Genomic DNA, 21,165 nt, shown 5'->3' with positions numbered 1-21,165 from the left:
GTTGTTTTGTCCCTTCTTTGGTTCGTGTATTTATTTATTCTTTTAGGAAGAACAAAAGAGGGAAAGGTGGAGGTAACAACACACAAAGAGTAGTTTGGCCAGGCCTGTAAGGATGACTCATAGCCTGTAGTCCCCCAGGGACCACCCTGTAAACACTGCACCTGGACGAGATGACCTGAAGGGCGGACTGGGCCGCCTGTCTGGGGTAGTTGTTGCATTCTCCTGCTGGTGGTCCAGAATCTTTTGTTTCTAGAAAGAGGGTAGGGACTTTCTGTTTGAACCCTTCTTCAGGCCAGGACATAACTCCAAATCTTCTTTCTGGCTGTAACTTCAGAGAGAAGGGAGAGGTTTGTTTTTTTTTTCTTAGTACAGTTTAGGTGTGGAGCCCCCACACCTAACTTTACCAAGCTAGAATACTCCTGAGAATCTTTGAGACTTCTGAAACTACAAATAGAGCTCCATTTGAAATGGATTTAAACAGAATGTGGGCTCCCAGGACTATGCAGTAGAGAAAGGGTTTTCAAAAATCTGATTTTGAAGCCTGGTGTCTGGGGATATCAGCATTGACAGGGTTGGTCGGTGTTCCTTTGATTGATTGTTTTGTGGCATTTTTTTTTCCCCCCTCCTCTGAGTGCCTCCTTGGTGGCCTACACAGTGCTAAACATAAGTGGGAGCTAGTCAAGTGAAGGACAGGCTCTTGGGATGAGAAGCGGGACTTGCCAAGAGATCCTTATAATTTTCTGTTCAATGAAGCAGGTTCCCTGGTGGTTGACAGCAAGACCTCAGGAATCCGACAGAGATGAGCGAGGGATGTTGTAGTCCATGTCCCATCCCGTGCCATGTCCCATATTCTGTCCAGATGGTGCTAGTGCGGGTGTTGAAAAGGGATCAGGGAGAGAGATGAACAGTACAGTGTTGAATAATGTCATAGGTAGTTTGGCCCAGGAATAGGGTCAATCAGATTGTGGTGATAATTCTAAAAATAAGCTGACTGTTCGATGAGTGCTTGCTTTTCGTGGCTAATAGGAATTCTCCTGACAGCTTTCCAGGGTAAGAACTTTAATTAGTCCCTCATGCCAGAGTGAAAAAACAAACTCGGAACAATTAAGTAAGCCTGCCTGAGACCCTGCAGCCAAGGTACGGTAGAATCAGTCTACCTCTGGGGCCCTTGCTGCAACAGAAAGAAGGACGAATGAATGAGTAGGGAGAGGCCCTTTCCAGATCAGTCCCTGAAGCTTCTGTGGAAGTCAAGTCTGTGTGCTGCCTTTTTGGGTGAACTTTTCTTTTCCCTTCCCTTTAGGCAATTGAAGATGAGGGAGGTAATCCTGATGAAATTGAAATTACCTCTGAAGGAAATAAGAAGACATCAAAGAGATCCAGCAAAGGTATGGAGGGTGATGCTAGGAACTTCTTTCAATCTGGCTTCCTCTGCTAATGTGCCTGTGGACTGCCCTGTGAATCTTTGATGCACCTTGAATGAAGGTGTTTCCATGGGATTTGGGAAGTCTCAGCGTGGAAGAGGTACTGACACCTTTACTTATTTTCTTCTGTAGGTTTCTCGGCAGCTGTTGCTTATCCAGAGTCTTAACCTTCTTGAGGTAGAGAGTGTTTAGGATTACTTGAGTCTCAGACCTATTGCTCTGACTTGTGGAAAATAACTTGCCTTTTAAATACCGCCTGGCCAAAACAGAGTTGTCACTTTTACAGATGCTGCTTTCGAAACTGCCTACCGCATAAAAGCCAGATTCCACATGGCATTAATGACCCTCACCATTGCCCCAGATGGTCCCTTCCCGCTTCCGCCCCTACCACCTTTCCTCTATTACATCCACCTGCAATCAGGTCCCAGACGTGTGGTTTACTCCACCCACTCCTCTTCCCCATCTGTCTGCATTTGAGTCCTAGTTCATCAAGAGACAACTTCTGATCTCACCAGTAGCAAGTCTTCTCTCCTTAGGTCCTCTGTACTGCCCTGGCCTGAGTTTCAGGTTGTTGAGGACAGAAGCTGTGTCTTCCTTGTTTTCCTACTTAGTATTTGCTCATGAATTACTTCCTAATTGAATTCAATGACATCGAACTACTGTTTTAGGAAAGAATCAGCTAAAACTGGGCATTTGGGCTATCCTGAAAGTTCTCTAGGTAATTGGAGGTTTTGTTGCTCAGGCCCCAAAACAAAATGAAATTCTTTCACCTGGCCAGTGGTGAAGACCTGGGTGTGAAATGTCTAAGAGGCAGGCACCAATGTCGACCAGGTTGTGTGGTGTATTAGCTCTGGGAGAAGAGCAGTCAGTGACCTCACTTTGAAATGAAGTCACTGTGTGGTCCACAGTTAATCATGCATTTTTCAATTTGCCCAAGTCAATGTTTTTTCCAAAGCAGAGTACTTAAAAAATCAACAGAGAGCACAATATTATAATTATCCTTCAATTAAGAATAAATAAATTAAGGGAAAAAAATTCAACAGATAGACTATTATGGGGCAGGGGAGAAATAGAGCCTGTGGAGCTCCTTTTTTGCTTTCTTTTTCTCTAACAAAAAAAGAAATCCTTGTGTTAAAAGTTTTTAGGAACACAGATAAGCATTAAATAAAGGAGGCAATCCATTATTAAGATTATGGGCATATTTTCCCAGACTTCTGTGTGTCTAAAGTCACCTAAAAACAAAATACAGAAGGATTTTCACACACCTGTGTACCTTTGTCTTTCCTTAAAAAACTGTTCCTACTCCCCACAGTATTCTTTACTTTTTTTACTTAGCCTGTAAATGGCATTTTCAATAGTGCTGAAAATAAAAACCTCATTTATTTAACAGTGAATAATCATTCTTTGTATGACTGTACCACAGTTGAGCTCCTCAGTCTTATTATTAGACTATTTGTTCCAGTTTTCAGCATGGCCGTGAACCAGAATTACCTCTGCTGAAGGAATATGTTTTTGTTAACTAGAGAAGTAGAATTCTTGGGTCAAAAAATATGTGCATTTTATTTTAAAAATAGTTCTTAACAAATAGTTCTCCAACAGGCTATACTGGTTAATAACTAGCAACATCAGGGAATGGCAGAGGGTGCCTGTTTCTCTAAATTCTCAATGCTGAATATTATGTCTTTTTAATGTTGCCTCATATATAGAAGAAAAATATCTCATTGTATGAATTTCTCCACAGCTAAAGTTTTTATTTATATTTCTTCACAGGTTAAACAGTTTCTGATAATCGACTGCCTTTATTTTCTGAATTGCTTTTTCATGCCTGTTGCCTATTTTTCTGCTGGGTTGTTAGTCTTACTGACTTTTGATAGTGCTTTCTCTCTATAAAATGTTACAATTGTTTTTTCCCAGTTTGTTATTTGACTTAACCACTTTGTGGTGTTTTGGTCTTTAGAATTTTAATCTTTAATACAGGCAATGCAGTCAACCTATATGGTTTCTAAATTTTATGAAGGTCGCTCAGTCATGTCTGACTCTTTGCGACTCCATACAGTCCATGGAATTCTCTAGGCCAGGATACTGGAGTGGGTAGCCTTTCCCTTCTCCAGGGCATCTTCCCAACCCAGGGATCAAACCCAGGTCTCCCTCATTGCAGGTGATTCTTTACCAGCTGAGCCACAAGGGAAACCCAAGAATACTGGAATGGGTAGCCTATCCCTTCTCCAGTGGATCTTCCCAACCCAGAAATTGAACTGGGGTCTCCTGCATTGCAGGTGGATTCTTTACCAATTGAGCTATTGGGGAAGCCCCACAATAGAGGACAGCATGCCTGAACAGGGACTTGAACCCTGGACCCTCAGATTAAAAGTCTGATACTCTACCTACTGAGCTATCCAGGCTCCTATTTTAGGAGCTGTCCAGGCACCTAGATTTTTTCTTGTATATTGAAAGACTGTCCTTTGCTTTAAAATTGCTTTTTAAAAAGTTTGCATTATGGAGTAGTATTTACCGTTTTATTTTGAGTTCGTTCGGAATTTATTTTTGCATGTGATGTGAAGTAAGTAGGGATCAAAACATGGATTTTTAAAAGTATATATATTATGTATTTATTTGGCTGTACCGGTCTTAGTTGTAGCATGTAGGATCTAGTTATCTGACCAACAGTTGAACCTGCATTGGGAGCGTGGCGTGTTAGCCCCTGGACCACCAGAGAAGTTCCAATATGGGATTTCTATTAAATTTCTTGTGCCCTTGCCCAATCAGTCATACTTCCTACCTGTCCCTCAGGGAAAAAAAATGATTACTTTGACCATAGATGATTAGTTTTGCCTGTTTTAAAACTTCATCTAGAACCATTCAATATAAAGTTGGGCAGGTGCATGCCACTTGTGGGAATCTTAGTTTCCTGACCAAGGATTGAACCCAAGCCCTCAGTAGTGAGAACATGTAATTCTAATCACAGGACTGCCAGAGAATTTTCAGTACAAACTCTTTTGTGTCTGGTGTCTTAGCTTGGAGTAATTATATTTTGTAGTTAAGATTTTAGCTGAAAATAGAGGTGTTTTTTTTTTTCCTGCCCTGTTTGAACAAATTCAAAATTGTTTGAAATCTGGTTGTTTTAATCAGAATCCTGGAAAGCATGAAAAGTGGAAGTGTTAGTTGATCGGTGCAACCCCATGGACTGTGGCTGGCCAGGCTTCTCTGTCCATGGGATTTCCCAGGCAAGAATACTGGAGTGGGTAGCCATTCTCTTCTCCAGGGGATCTTCCCCACCCAGGGATCAAACGCCAGTCTCCTGCACTATCAGGCAGACTAGAAAGCATACCTCAGGTAATTTCAGCATTCCTCCAAAGTAGTTTTACACCAGTACTTTGTTTAGTTCTTTTAGATGCTTTTAAAATAATTAGCAACAAAGTAATTTAACTAGAAGAGCAAAGTCAACATGTTTGCTTTTTAAACTATTGCCTGATTGTGTGTTGCAAGCATGCATGAGAAGTCATTTCACTTGTGTTCGACTCTTTGTGATCCTGTGGACTGCAGCCTGCCAAGCTCCTCTGTCCATGGGATTCTGCAGGCGGGATTACTGAAGTGGGTTGCCATGCCCTCCTCCAAGGTGTCTTCCTGACTCAGGGATCAAACCCACATCTCTTACATCTCTTGCATTGCAGGTGGACTCTACCTCTAAGCCACTGGGTTATTGGGTTGTTTTGTTTCTTTTGACATGATATCCCTTCTTTCTTTTTTAAAAATGACTATCAAATACATTTTAATAATTGGCAAAATTTTGAATAGATTCTTTATAAGAAAATATAAATAAATGGCCAATGACCACATCAAAAATTGCTTATCATTAGCTAACAAAGAAATGAAAATTAAAGTGATTTGAAATACTAGAAAACAACTGTTTAAAAGATATAGAAAAACAAACTTCCATACCTACTTCCCCCTACTGCTGTAGAATATGTAAAATGATACAGCTATTTTGGGAGAAAAATTGGCACATCCAAAATTAAAAATTCATCTAAAATGTTAATACAACCCAAATTATTCAGCTCCTGTATCATTAGCTAAAATAAATGAAGTGTAGATCCACAAAATAATTTGAACATGAATGTACAGTATATCTTTTTTTAGGAGACATAATTTCATGCTTAGAAATGATGTAAGAATAATACAAGAAATTCTCATAAATCCTCACCCAGATTCCCCAGATGTTGTCATTTTTACATTTGTTTTAACCTTTTCTTTCTCAACGGAGAGAGGGAGGACAGAAGAGCGAGATGGAGGGAGGAAGAAAAGGATAAAACAAGTGTAATATATATATTTTTCCTTTTCTGCTGAACTACTTGAGAATAAGTTACAAGTACATGTGCCCCTTTGTCCCTACATTCTATAGTATTTTCTAAAAACAAGAAAATTGCATAAATATATATGTAGTTATCAAAATCAAGAAATTAATATTGATAAAATACTGTTTTCTAGTCTTATTTAGATTTGGTCATTTAGGGTCTTGCATTGTCTTCAGTTATCATGTCCTCTTGATCTCCTTTAATCTGCAGCACTTCCCAAGACTTTCTTTGTGTTTGTAACAGTACTATTTTTAAGTACAGACCACCTATTTTGAAACCTGTTTTTCAATTTGGGTTTTATTGGGAGGTTTTGTCGGCGGGGGGGGGGGGGGGGGGGGTTCCTCTCATGATTAGGTTCAAATTATATTCTTTTGTCAGAAATACCACCGGAAGTGTGGTTTTTCTGTTTCCCTCCTAGGGGCACATCCTGACAATTTGCACAAGTGACTTAAGGGTATTGGTTGGGTTTCTCCACAGAAAAGTTTGTAATTGTGTCTGCGGGGACAGTACCATATTCTGTGCAGTGCAACCAAATTTTTTTTTAAAAGAAACTGTAAAGAAAAATAAATTTAGCTACTTGAAAGTTTTAAAGTTTTAAGTCTTTCCTAATAAAACATACCATAAATAGATACAATTGGGAGAAAATACTGCAATGCACTAATATCTAGAAAGCATGAAATATTCCTACAAATTAATAAAGAAAATAGACAATCCAGTAGAGAAAGGACAGAGATGATGAATAGGCAGGTCACAGATGAAAGGAAAACAAACAAGGCCTATATTCAAAAAAAATTTCCTTAAAGGAAAGCAAATAAAAAGAGATAATAATTTTTGCCTATTACACTGGTAAAAATTTATATAATTCTCAATATCCCACATTGACCAGGGGGTGAGGAAATGGGAAGTCATTGGAAATGGTAAATTAACAAAGCTGCTTTTGGGACAGGGGTGACTAAACTAAGGAACTCTATAGCATGAAATAAATGATGGGGCTGAATCAATGTATAAGAGCAAGACTTTTCCAAGGCCTTTATTGAGTAACAGACTGTATACACAATATGATTCCATACATAACAAGTTCATTTCCTTTTGAATGTTATGTGTGTAAATCTGAAAGACAATGGTTTCAAGGACCACCAAACTGCTATCAATGGTTACCTCTTAGAAGTGCAACGGAGAGAAGGGAGAATAACTTTGTCATGTATTTATTTAGGAGGGTAGATCTTTTATTAGTAAACTAAAATTTACCATGAAGTGGTATGAATCTTTTAATGAGTTCAGTTGAGTTCAATCGCTCAGTCGTGTCCGACTCTTTGCGACCCCATGGACTGCAGCATGCCAGGCCTCCCTGTCCATCACCAACTCCCGGAGTTTACTCAAACTCATGTCCATTGAGTTGGTGATGCCATCCAACTGTGTCATCCTCTGTTGACCCCTTCTCCTCCTACCTTCAGTTTTTCCCAGCATCAGGGTCTTTTCAAATGAGTCAGCTCTTTGCATCAGGTGGCCAAAGTATTGGAGTTTCAGCTTCAACATCAGTCCTGAACATTCACACATTGAACATTCAGAACTGATCTTCAGAATGGACTGGTTGGATCTCCTTGCAGTCCAAGGGACTCTCAAGAGTCTTCTCCAACACCACAGTTCAAATGCATTGATTCTTCAGCGCTCAGCTTTCTTGATCTGCCAACTCTCACATCCATACATGACTACTGGAAAAACCATAGCCTTGACTAGATGGACCTTTGTTGGCAAAGTAATGTCTCTGCTTTTTAATATGCTGTCTTGGTTAGTCATAACTTTTCTTCCAAGGAGTAAGCGTCTTTTTATTTCATGGCTGCAGTCAACATCTGCAGTGATTTTGGAGCCCAAAAAAATAAAGTCTGCCACTGTTTCCCCTGTTTCACCATCTGTTTGCCATGAAGTGATGGGACCGGATGCCATGATCTTAGATTTCTAAATGTTAAGTTGGCTTTAAGCCAACTTTTTCACTCTCCTCTTCAAGAGGCTCTTTAGTTCTTCTTCACTTTCTGCCATAAGGACGGTGTCATCTTCATATCTGAGGTTATTGGGATTTCTCCCAGCAATCTTGATTCCAGCTTGTGCTTCCTCCAGCCCAGAGTTTCTCATTATGTACTCTGCATATAAGTTAAATAAGCAGGGTGACAGTATACAGCCTTGATGTACTCCTTTTCCTATTTAGAACCAGTCTGTTGTTCCATGTCCAGTTCTAACTGTTGCTTCCTGACCTGCATACAGATTTCTCAAGAGGTAGGTCAGGTGGTCTGGTATTCCCCATCTCTTGAAGAATTTTTCACAGTTTATTGTGATCCACACAGTCAAAGGCTTTGGCATAATCAATAAAGCAGAAATAGATGTTTTCCTGGAATTCTCCTGCTTTTTCTATGATCCAGCAGATGTTGGCAATTTGATCTCTGGTTCCTCTGCCTTTTCTAAAACTTGAACATCTGAAAGTTCACAGTTAACGTATTATTGAAGCCAGGCTTGGAGAATTTTGAGCATTACTTTGCTAGCATGTGAAATGAGTGCAATTGTATGGTAGTTTGAGCCTTCTTTGGCGTTGCCTTTCTTTGGAATTGGAATGAAAACTGACCTTTTCCAGTCCTGTGGCCACTGCTGAGTTGTGTGTATGAATGTATTTGTGTAATCAAACAAATTTTGAAAAATATTCACCTGCTCACATCCAGCCAGTCACACAGGGTACTGGGGGTTAATCCCAGCAGAAGAGAAGGTTGTGGATGAGAGAAGGTTATGGAGACAAAAACCATGCAATCCTTTGGTTTGGAGATTGTGAATGTGGGAGGCATTTTTACTCTTTGGAGGAAGAATTTGAGGGGTGCCTTTTCTCTTAGTAGTACCAAAAACAGTTGCTTTAGTTTTTGCCACAGTGGTATTTCTCATTCACATTAATTTTGGATTCATTGAGACACATTGTTTTTCATCTGTGGAAAGCAGGGTATCTTTGCCAAATAGTGGTTGTTGGTTAGCATCCCGATGGGGGTGTGCTTTCCATAGTGAAGACTGGATGTTCTTAGGACTGCACATCCTCTTGACATTGCTTGTTAAGGCATTTCTTACCTGGGAGAATTCTCCCCTGGGAGGGCTTCAGGCTGCATTGTACCTATGTGTACTAGTTGAAGTGAGATCTGGATCTGCCTGATGAAAACCTGCTGCCTTTCTTGTGAAAGGGAGAAAGACAGTAGAAAGGGTGGCAAGTTTCTGGTAGTCTACTTAGATTTTTCCTACTAACTCAATGGAATTGGGCAAAAGCCAATGTGCATATTCTAGAATGGTACGAGTCTGTGGAAATGTTGCTGGTGTATCTTCCTAGCATATTTATAAAGACCACTGGGTTGAGTTCCAGATATTTTTGAAAGTTTAAGGTGCGTTTTGCCATAGGAATGTTACACAGTGGTACTGAGATTCCCAGACAGCCACCGAGACTATTTACACATAATGTATTGTATACTAGTAGTAGTGTCACAATTCCTTGTGTTCCTAAATAAAATGTTTCTGAAAACATGAGTGAAATATAGAATATGGAAAAATCAAGTACATATAGTGTAAGAAAATTCTCAAGTGTAAATTTTGGTATAAATGATTTAGGGTTGAGCTTTTTCTCTCCCTCTATCCCCCCCGCCACATTTTACACATTCTGTGTACACTTAAGATTAATCATTAAATATAGGTGGATTAATGTCTAGTACTTTTATATTACTTGAAAAATACTTAGTGACCTTAAAAAATTTATCTTCACTTTGCGGGGAAATGATGATATCTCCATATAATGCTATGAAAGAATATAGAAACATGTTCACAAAATACTAAGTGCAAGGATTATAAAATGGCAGTACCATTTTCAAAACCAGTGTGTGTGTATGTACGTAGCACAGTATGGGAAGATATCCATCCCCCACTGTATGACAGCTCCACTGCTCACTCTAGATGGTAAAATGCTGAAAGGCTTCTACTTCCTTTTTGCTTTTCTGTGTTTTCCTTTTATGTGATTGTCTCTGGGAAAACACATTTCACATTCCTTAACTAAAAAGCAGCACTTTGTGGTTTTGTTTTTTTCTTTGTTTTGATTTTTGTGTGTTTTTTGTTTGTTTTGGTTTTGTTTGTTTTTTGCCATGCAGCTTGTGGGATCTTAATTCCCTGACCAGGTTTTCAACCTGAGCCATAGGCAGTGAAAGCACAGAATGCTAACCACTGGAGTGCTGGGGAATTCCCCACAGCAGCACGTTTGTATAAGATACTCTTCTCCCCATAACCAAAGCCACTTAACAAGAAGGGCAGGCCTGGAAAAGGTCTGGTTGCCTTCACCTTATTAAGAAGCCATTTCCATCTCCTCAAACTTCCAGTTGATAAGAACAGAACCACTTCTAATAGCTCCAGTGCCACTCTAATATTTGGCCACCTGATGAGCTGAGCCAACTCATTGGAAATGACTGATTTGGGAAAGATTGAGGTCAAGAGGAAAAGAGGGTGGCAGAGGATGAGATGGTTAGATAGCATCACTGACTCAGTGGATGTGAGTTTGAACAGACTCCAGGAGATAGTGAAGGACAGGGGAGACTGGCATGCTGTAGTCCACGGGGTGCTAAAGAGTCAGACACGACTTAGCAACTAAGCAACAACAACTTCTACTAGGGGGTAGATTGGCCCTACCATTCCTGGATTACTGTGTTTCTAAATGGAGAAGAGCCATTTAGAAGGCCATGGAGAAGGGTGTTTTAGGTTGTCATCTTTCTTCAGTGCTTAAAGCATATAAAAATGAAAGTTGTCACTTCTGGAAAATGCATATCATTGATCTCATGCCATAAATTATTCCTTCAGGCCGCAAACCAGAAGAAGAAGGTTTGGAAGATAACGGGATAGAGGAAAATTCTGGGGATGGACAGGTATGTGAACTTCGTCAGTGATCAGCTCCGTGCATGGACCAGTGACTATCATCCGATGCTTGTATTTTTCTTTGTCACAGGAGGATGTTGAGACCAGTTTGGAGAACTTACAGGTCATCGACATGATGGATATAAATGTGTTGGATGAAGCAGAGATTGATAATGGGAGCATTGCAGACTATGTGGAAGATGACGATAACCTCCAGGAGTCCCTGTCTGACAGTAGAGAGCTAGTAGAGGGGGAGATGCAAGAGCTTCCGGAGCAACTTCAAGAACACGCTGTAGGTACCTTGGCAGGGTCTCCAGGATGTATCCTAGGTGTGATAATTCCTCAAATAGCCTAAGAGATGATAAGCTTTATATTTGGAATTATGTTCTTTTAATGCCATTTCAGTACATTTGACTTATCCATTCACATGTAAAAAATTAGATGAGTTTGAAAAGCACACTTTGCTTCATTGAAAAATGGTGTCTTGTGAGGAGTAATTGTATCTGCTCTCCATCTGAATAGTGTAGGATTAAGCTACATGTACAATTCATACACCACATTAAGTCAGACCTGTTAATTTAGTGGATTATGTTATTTCTGTGAGGATGAATATTTCTCAGGTAGACAGAAAAGACAATTGAAAATAGAAACTAGGAGACTTCTTTGTAGGAATTTCTAGGGGTCGGTCCTAGGTGGCACCTCATTTTCATAGCTGCCTCAGTTCTTTTATGGAATGTTTCATGAGTGCTATGGGAGAAACGAGACCATGTGCTCCGCCAGTCCATCCATCCACGAATCGGATTCCTTGAAATGTGTTTGCATTTCTTTTGGAACTGATCTCAGTACCCTTCACAGTAGCAGGTTGTCATCTTTGAATGGCTGTGGCAGGGGTGCGGTGGTGTAGGTTTTTGGACACAGATAGGGAGGGTATGCAGTTGTTTATCTTTTGATGAGTCTCATTCACTAGCTTCCTAAGAAGGAACACCAAAAACATGAAACTGTGAAACCCTTCCTAGTGACTGCTTATTTAAGGCTGTTTTATTCCCTGTGATTAGAAAACAATATATTCAGTAACAAAAGCCTGAAAACTCCTAAATGTCTGTCAGTAAAGGTTAAATTTTAGAAAAGGCAGAGGAACCAGAGATCAAATTCCCAACATCCACTGGATCATCAAAAAAGCAAGAGAGTTCCAGAAAAACATCTATTTCTGCTTTATTGATTATGCCAAAGCCTTTGACTGTGTGGATCACAATAAACTGTGAAAAATTCTTCAAGAGATGGGAATACCAGACCACCTGACCTGCCTCTTGAGAAACCTCTATGCAGGTCAGGAAGCAACAGTTAGAACTGGACATGGAACAACAGACTGGTTGCAAATAGGAAAAGGAGTACGTCAAGGCTGTATATTGTCACCCTGCTTATTTAACTTATATGCAGAGTACATCATGAGAAACGCTGGGCTGGAAGAGGCACAAGCTGGAATCAAGATTGCTGGGAGAAATATCAATAACCTCAGATATGCAGGTGACACCACCCTTATGGCAGAAAGTGAAGAGGAACTCAAAAACCTCTTGATGAAAATGAAAGTGGAGAGTGAAAAAGTTGGCTTAAAGCTCAACATTCAGAAAACGAAGATCATGGCATCTGGTCCCATCACTTCATGGGAAATAGATGGGGAAACAGTGGAAACAGTGTCAGACTTTATTTTTTGGGCTCCAAAATCACTGCAGATGGTGATTGCAGCCATGAAATTAAAAGCCGCTTACTCCTTGGAGGGAAGATGACCAACCTAGATAGCATATTAAAAAGCAGAGACATTACTTTGCCAACAAAGGTCCGTCTAGTCAAGGCTATGGTTTTTCCTGTGGTCATGTATGGATGTGAGAGTTGGACTGTGAAGAAGGCTGAGTGCTGAAGAATTGATGCTTTTGAACTGTGGTGTTGGAAAAGACTCTTGAGAGTCCCTTGGACTGCAAGGAGATCCAACCAGTCCATTCTGAAGGAGATCAGCCCTGGGATTTCTTTGGAAGGAATGATGTTAAAGCTGAAACTCCAGTACTTTGGCCACCTCATGTGAAGAGTTGACTCATTGGAAAAGACCCTGATGCTGGGAGGAATTGGGGGCAGGAGGAGAAGGGGACGACAGAGGATGAGATGGCTGGATGGCATCACTGACTCGATGGACGTGAGTCTGAGTGAACTCTGGGAGTTGGTGATGGACAGGGAGGCCTGGTGTGCTGCAGTTCATGGGGTCGCAAAGAGTTGGACACGACTGAGCGACTGAACTGAACTGAAAGGTTAAATAACTATGGTTTAGTGGACCCAGTTGTTTAAGCGGTAACAGCATTGACTAGAGGTTGGTCACTTAACTTGCTATGTGACCTTGGATAATTCACTTAACCTCTCTGAGCCTCATTTGCAAAAATAGGTTTGAGGAAGTCTAATTAGATGAATGTTTATTGCTAACTTAAAGCAGAAGTCATCAAGCTGGCCAAAGAGTTATTGGAACACAGCCACACTTATTTGTGACAGTTGTCTATGGCTGACTTCTGACAACAGTAGCAGTGTAGAGTAGTTATGACAGAGACTGTCTGGCTTACAAAACCTAAAATATTTACTATCTGGCCCTTGACCTCGGTTTAGAGCAGTGTCTAGTGTATAGCAAACACAGTAGGGTTTTTGCTACTATTTCTAAGATATTTATTATGACTTCCAGTAATACAGTGACTACTCCTGTATACCATATCAGTGAACTAAGCTTCTTTGTGTGAACTAAAATGATAATCTCTAAGATGGATGCAAAAGTAAGGCAGGAACCAGAATAATGTGCTATCAATCAGGTAGACAGAAGAAGGGGAGATGGTCTTTGACACGAGTGTGTCCATGCCCTTAGGAGCATGCATAGAATGTCCTGAGATGATTGTGTCAGGGGAAGGAAGGAGTGGTGCAAAATCTTAGTCATATAAAGGTAATAACAGTACATGCTCATAAAATATTTGAAAAATATCCTCCCCCCCCCAAAATAAACTAACATTCTGGACTTAATAGCAAACAGTCTAATTTATTGAGTCACACAACAATGATTTTATGAACCCCCTTTCTGTGTTGAGGAATCCCTCACCTCACTGGACAGAGCCCAGTTCATACCAGTGATTCTTCCCCTGCAGGTGGGGCAGTGATGGGTCACCTGGGCTTTGCCAGTCCTGTGCTCCTGTCCCCTACATTCAGTTTGAAAGTTGATGATGCTAGGAGGCAGTGGTCCCAGAGATGCCATTCCCATGCAGGCCATAGCCGCCCCAGGGGCAGCAGTCCCAGCAGTGGAGGCATCCTGGCTTTGGGAAGTCATGTTGGCCATGAAGTCCAAGAACACCCTCTGCAATGTGATTCTAGACATTGTTCCTGGAAGAGCAGCCCCAACCCTGGTGTTCTGTTCTACTGGGAGAACGTATGTACTACCCAGCTGTACTTTTTTGCTTGACTTAGACTTTTGTTTTTCTTTGTTTGACTTGTGTCTTGAGAACCCCCACTGATACTATTTAAGTGGGTCTCCTAGACTGTCTGCAGGTATATGTTTATGTACAACATTTCTCTCAGTTGAGGTGGAATCACAGTGTAATGCTGTTTTGATTTGTGCTCTGTGTTTAGAATGTCACTTTAAGTGACTTTTCACGGCTGTAACTGTTCATTGTATAGATGTAGTTACGTTACCATATTATTGATGTCATGAGTTTTGTTCTCCATTTGTTTTACAGGTAGAGGACAAAGAAAGTATAAACAATTTAGACACTTTATCACCTGACTTCACTGTATTACAGGTAAATTGTATGTCTCAATGATTTTAGAATCAAAGGTTAGACTACAGTTTTTGGAGACTACTTCTGATATCTTACGGCAATCCCAACTAAAAGTCACTGGAAGGTCTGTTTCCTTTTTTGGCCTCTGAAGAGGGGGCTTTGCTTTCAACTTTCCCCGAATAAAATGTGTTAGTGAAAGGGGCTTGTCGTCTCGGCTCCCACCAGCACTGTGGACCCATGCAGCTAAGACCCAGGCCATTTGGGAGACTCTTGTTAATATGATGGCTAGGAGGACAGCCTGTGGGATCTGTCCTGGAGGGCCTCCTCTGCAGCAGAAATACTCTTAGGTGAGAAATGAGACTGCAGGGTGGGGCACCCCCTCCCCAGGAGAGATGAATGGGGCACAGATGAGGGTGCAGGAGGGTGAGGAAGGCCTGACACTGACATCGCAGCTGGGAAAGGTGGATTCTCAGGGTGTCTGGTTCTCCATTTGGGAACTTCTCAGAAAGTACACAAATTTCTCTTGATGACTATGGCGTCTTGGCTGTTTGACTGCCACCTATGTAAAAGTTAAATGTTAGATGAGAACAAATGAGATGTGCACTGACTTTCAGGTGTAGTTTGCATAAATGTGGATCTTGAGTTTCCTTTTACTTTTTCTGTCAGCCTTTGTAGGTATAAATTGTTGGAATAAACCTGAGTATCTGATTTCCAGGAGAAGGCTTTGTGAGGAAATGAAAATACAGTCAGCTTATTCCAGTCCTTGTTTTTTGTTTAAATAATGTCACCTGTGCTGATTAATTGGAAACTGTCTTTCAGACAAGATATTTATTCACTTCTTCCAGGCGGGGGCCAGGTGTGTTATTAGTGAGCCAGAAGTCAGACTCAAGGAGGGTGCAAATGCCAAGAAATCTTGGTAAAACCCAGTTGATGTCTCTCCAGAGTTGATGTCTCCTCAGGTGACACAACCTGTTCCTGACATAGGAAGGAAAGGAGGAGTGGTGCTTGTCATTTTCTTGAGTGTCTCCTCAGTTCAGAGACTCCTGTGTATATTGTCTGGTCAGGACAGTACACACAGCCCCTCTCAGAGACAATGGGAATGTATACATTTCCGTCTAGGGAAAGTTAAGAGAATCATTCTGCCTAAAATGGTTGTTTCCTTCAGTGTAGAATCTTTAATTCCCAGCATGAAATGAAAAAAAAAATTTGATTACAAATAAAACTATTAGGAAAATGACCCATTTCCTAGGGCTCTCAAGACTGGCAGGTCAGTGCCCAACGGACTGTGCAAACCATTCATGGGCATGTAGCTTGTGTTGTCTCAGGCATGAGGAGAAAGCTTGGTTGCCATCCTCCCTGTGTAAACAGAGCGGTGGGTAGATGCAGACTGATAGACTCAGTTCTCACACTCATTGCTCAGATCTTGGCTCTGCTGTGTGTCCTTGAGCGAATTTGTCAACCACAGTGTGCCTGTCTCCTAATCTGGGAAAAGAAGGATGATACTAATAGAACCATCCTGCTAGGGCTGTGTGATGATTGGTTAATGTATGTGTATGTAAGGTGGAATTTCTGCCTGGAACCTAGACAGTGCTTAGCAATATGTGCTAGAGTTCCAGAATATTGTCACTTATGCAGAGGGAATGTAGGTTCCAGGAACCACATTCCACACTGAGAGAAAATCCCTTCCTGTAGTTGGGCAGCCTCTCTGTGAGGAAGTGGTCCATGCACTAAATGCTTAGGCATGTGTAGGACTTGGCCTGCTTTGGAAGGAGGTTCAGATGAGCCTGTTTAGCAGGGAGGTGGAATAGGGGTAGTAAAATCAAACTCTGTTGTTGGTGAGGAGTAGCAATGCTGTGACTTCACAGGGGTTCCTGGGGGTTGTTGAGGAATTCGAGCTGGTCTGGTGGGTGGGTGGTTGGAAGAGATAAGGAGGCATGTGTGATACTGTAGGGCTCTGATTGACCAAGTGGGCAGTGACGGTAAGACCACTGTGCAAAGTAAGAACAGGGGTCAAGCCACCCATGCCTTCTTTCCCTCCATCTTTTGAGTTTTTGGAAACAAATGCTATGTTGATTATGTGAAAAACAATCTCCTAATATATGTTAGGCATTCTTTTAGAAACTCAATGTAGAAAAATGAAAGCACTGATCTCCAGGCATATAAGACAGTTTAGAAGGACAGATAAGCATGTGACGGGTTCATCACCATTAAACATGATACTGTTGCCAGGCACTGGGAACTGCAGAAGCAGACGAGAGTAATGATGGAGAGCAATCCCCCTGAGATCAGCCTGGGACATGGGGCCTGGGGCTAAGGTGGATGAAGTGGGGTGGCAGCTCTCCTGCAGGCTTTTGCCTGGTAAAAGCAGGTTCCTCCACCTGTTGCATTTGTGAGGCTCCTTGTTTGTGTTTTTAAAACTTCCCTTCGTAGTTACTACACTTTAGGGTGTGAATAAACTCTAGGTTTCATCCATCTGGCACAATTTTATTTATGTTTTTTGTTTCAGGAAATCGAAGAGCCATCCACGGAGCCAGGTACTGTTAAATGAAAAACTTAGCATCTTGGGGTTTGGAGTCATTCTAATTTTCCACCTTCTCTAATTTGGAATCTTTAATTTTACAAAGTTACCTTACTGTAGTATACAATGTTTTAAAGGTTTACGATCCAGAACATACCAGGATCATAGAGATTGGAAACCCAGCCGTATCACCAGATCTGCGAAAGTGGCTGATTTCTCATTTGTAAAGTATATTGGGTGAGATGAGATTATCTCATGCCTTTTTAAAGGAACACAGCACTTAAACAGATATAGAGAGTTTGGATGCCTCTCAAAAGCCAATACCTCTGTACCCCACAAAGCAGATCTTGTGATACTGGGCAGTGTGTTAATTTTGTGGTTTTTAATTCAGGCAGTGCAGGCAGTGGTATGGAGATACCTTTTAAAACATTAAGACATAACTGGATTCCAGAAGAAGAAAAGGTTTCTTCATGAGAATTCCAAACAAACACTATTCACTTTCTGGACTACAAATATCTCAGAGCACCGATGGAAGAGATTCTGGTTTTCATGTCGGACTGTTCTGTTAAAAGAAATTCAAAGAAATTTGGAAATTGAGCTCTGTTCAGTGAATGGTGATACACTGAGTTAAGCAACTTGGACTTTGGAAGCTAAATTTGGAAGAGTCATATATACACGCCGACAGAATGAAGACTGTCAAGAATCAGCCAGAAGGTGTTGGGGGTTAAATAAGTCTCTGGGATGCATTCATTTCTCTTCCATGTAGCATAGAGGCTTACTCTGTAGTCGGTCGGAGTGCAGGTAGTGTAACCAGTGTTGAGTGTGTGTACCCGCGGGTTTTCCAATCTCTGTGTAGCTAGCAGTTCTCTTCGTGTTAGTGTGGCCGCCGTGCCAGTTCCGCATTTGTGATTGCTTTATTTCCCTGGTAATTAAACCTTGTGCCATTCTATTCCTGTTAAATCCGTAGAAAATGAGAAAATACTCGACATTTTGGGGGAAACTTGTAAATCTGAGCCAGTAAAAGAAGAAGGTTCCGAGCTGGAGCAGCCATTTGCACAGGAAACAAGTAGCGTGGGGCCAGACAGAAAACTTGCGGAGGAAGAGGACCTTTTTGACAGCGCCCATCCGGAGGAGGGTGATTTAGATTTGGCCAACGAGTCAACAGCACACGCTCAGTCGAGCAAGGCAGACACCCTGTTAGCGGTAGTGAAAAGGGAGCCCGTGGAGCAGACAGGCGATGACGAGAGGACGGACTGTGAGCCTGTAGGGCTAGAGAAGCCAATTGAGCAGAGTAGTAAAGCCTCAGAGCACACGGAAGCCTGTAGCGAGGAGGCCGCGGAAGCGCCCCGGAAGCCTCAAGCCCGGACCCCGGGGATAGCAAAGAAGACGTGAAGAAGTTTGCTTTTGAAGCTTGTAATGAAGTCCCTCCGGCTCCTAAAGAGTCCTCAGCCAGTGAGGGCGCTGATCAGAAAATGAGGTTTGTTTTTTCTCAGTTTTAGACCAGACGCTATCTCCTTTTCATTGGTCGTTTAATGACACACATGAGCTGTTTTTCTGCAATTGGCCAGCCAGACTGATGCAATTGTAGTTTACCTCTAAAGAATGTTTGATTTCTCTTTGTGTATTTTAAGCTGATTACATAATCTTTTTTTCTTTTCTCAACCTATCATGGTTGTTTTCTCTAATTCTTCCTAATTATCTTTAGCCCAGCAGAATTAATTAACTCCTGTGGGTCTGAAATCTTATGGTTAGGTCAGATTTCCCATACACGTTTGTAGGGGTATCATTTTTTTCAGAACTAAATTTCGGGTAGGTATGCAACCTCAGCACATATTTTATAATTTTGAGTTAGTTTCCTCTCTGCTTCTTCCTTCTGGAGTGACATTGTCTTTTGTCTCTAGTTCTGTCGAAGATGACTCGGATACAAAAAAGCTTTCCAAAGAGGAGAAGGGTAAGTCAGCAGGGTGGCACCCCCGGGAGCGATGGTTCTAGTCGGCTCTAGCCGTCACACGCCCATTTACCCCTCACAGGCCTGTGAGCCTGTCTCAAAGCCTTTCTCCACTCTGGCCACCTGCTTCCTCACTGTGCGGGTTCTGGGTTGCAGGGCGGAATTGTCACTTCGATTTGATTTGGACACTTGATTTTGCCAGAGTCCTTTGAGCTCCTCCATCCTGACTTTCTCTCTGATTTGTGAACTTCTTGGACACAGTGACACATGCAGATGGAGAAAATGCTTTGAGTTTTCAGATACTGGGGTTTGGTGGGTCCCTGGTGTGGCAGATTTATCGACACCAGAGCCCTTTATTAATTTGCTGATTGAGAAGTAGTTTTGCTGGCTGCTCCAGACTCATCCTTAACCGGTGTTCAAAGAAGGCCAGAAGCTGGGGAGAGGATGTATCTCAGGCTCCACGGTGACAGCTTCTGTCTTACATTCCAAAGTCACCTCACTGGGATGGGTGGTGCCATCTGGTAGCTGATGGCTACCCCAGCCACGGGCCCAGTGGGCCCTGACCAGTCATTAAGGGACATTGCCACTGGTTCTATCCACCCTGTGTGCAGCCCTAGAACTCATGTCAGGACAGCAGGCTGGCCTCCAGCCCCAGCCTTCTCTGTACTGCTGGCCTCTAGAGCAAGCAGGGAGAGTGTCTGGTTGGGAATGATTCTAAGATACATAAGACTCAGGATTTTGTCTGTATCTTGTTTTTGACCGGAACTTTCTTTTAAAATAGGTCGTAGCAGTTGTGGAAGGAATTTCTGGGTTAGTGGACTTTCTTCTACCACCAGAGCTACAGATTTGAAAAATCTTTTCAGCAAGTACGGGAAGGTAAGAGCCAACAAAGCTGCTTGTGAGCTCATGTGACACGGCCTCTACGTGTAGATCATTGTCTCCTGCAATGAGGACTTTGACACCGTGTGGTTCTTTGAACTCACAGGTTTGCAGGCCTGTGGCCGGTCCACCCTCACTGAAAGAGATGTGAGGCCAGCGGGAGTTCCCAGAGCCCGCATCCACTTTGTATATCTTGTGCTTCCTTGGCTCCAATCCACCGTATCATTTGATAACTTAATGCGTCCATATCTGGCCTTAAACCTATTGGGGGATTGCTGTTAGGTGGGGAGGACAGGGCAGCCCATTGTTGTGAGTCATAGTGTTTAGAGAAGCGGTAGATATGTGTTGTGAACAAAAGATCTTTCAACTAGACCCCTGTGAGCAGCTGTAGGCCTCAGCTGTGCAGCACAGAGTGGTGTGCCTGGGGCATGTTGCCAGTCCCATGTGAGTCTTGTCTCTACACTTGGGGCTCTCAGAGCTGTGGCAGCCCCGCCTCTGCTCCGTGTTTTCCCGGCTAGGCAGAGTAACTGTAGCCACCTCTGCCACACCTGCCTGTCTCCCTCTCTCCCTCCTCCGCCCAGAAAAGGTGGACATGATGCCCAGGTGGGGCCCCCACACATACACATTGAGTGCTGCCTCTTCTTCCTTTCTCCCCCAGCCCCTTCCAGTGCTTCCTGGACTCACCTCCAGATAAGCTGCCATGCCCACACCTCCTTGTCTTCAGTCTGCTTTGCCAAGTAAGATTTAGCACAGGCCCTCATTCACAGTTAGGATTCAGAAATGATAACGGAGAAAACCAACATCTTTGATCTTGGCTGTTGATGTTCAGGAACTAACAAGGAAAACAAAGCTTGACATGTTCCTCACAGTAACTCAAAACTTCCTGGACATCTGCATTACGGAGTGGGACCCTTCTCTTGATTCTCCAGTGGCCCTCAGAGCAGATGTCTGCTCTGCAGGGAAGTGTCCATCTGGAGACTACAGTGTCTTGGGTACACTGCAGGCTTAATGTGGATTGAATAGGGGCCAGACTCCTGGGAATCCGTACTTCCGGGCTCAGATTTCATGTGGCACAATAAAGATGAATACCAGTGATGGCCCCTGACACACTGGGACTTCTCCTGAGCCATGGGCCTTCTCTCGTAAATGGGCGTACCCAGCCTTAGTTTGCTGCTGCTGTTGGGTCAATTAACTACCGTCTAGCACGTGAGGATGTATCTGTAGCACCTGAAACATACCCGCGAATTTTGTTTTGTGAGTAATAGGGTGGGCTCTGCGTTCCAGAGTGCTCTTTGTAAACCCGTCCTATGTCCCTCTCCTTCTATAGGTATGTCTTCTTACT

The 21,165-nt window shown here is 42.4% G+C and overlaps 1 protein-coding gene and 1 non-coding gene across 2 annotated transcripts in view; one reads left to right on the top strand and one right to left on the bottom strand.

The window, feature by feature from the left end:
* The window catches only part of LOC133250825 (scaffold attachment factor B1-like), a 60,878-nt gene that overhangs the window by 2,102 nt on the left and 37,611 nt on the right, over positions 1-21,165 (top strand). The window contains 9 exon segments of the mRNA XM_061422520.1: positions 1,301-1,385; positions 10,631-10,695; positions 10,776-10,980; positions 14,441-14,499; positions 16,985-17,012; positions 17,964-18,341; positions 18,344-18,473; positions 18,898-18,947; positions 19,726-19,820. Coding sequence (XP_061278504.1) covers positions 1,301-1,385; positions 10,631-10,695; positions 10,776-10,980; positions 14,441-14,499; positions 16,985-17,012; positions 17,964-18,341; positions 18,344-18,473; positions 18,898-18,947; positions 19,726-19,820 — 1,095 coding nt within the window.
* Positions 3,751-3,823, bottom strand: TRNAK-UUU (transfer RNA lysine (anticodon UUU)). Its single transcript has one exon. It is a non-coding gene; the product is annotated as a tRNA-Lys (tRNA).

Source organism: Bos javanicus, chromosome 7 (genome assembly GCF_032452875.1).
Source record: "Bos javanicus breed banteng chromosome 7, ARS-OSU_banteng_1.0, whole genome shotgun sequence".
Lineage (NCBI taxonomy): Eukaryota > Metazoa > Chordata > Mammalia > Artiodactyla > Bovidae > Bos > Bos javanicus.
This window is presented reverse-complemented; position numbering and strand designations above follow the sequence as displayed.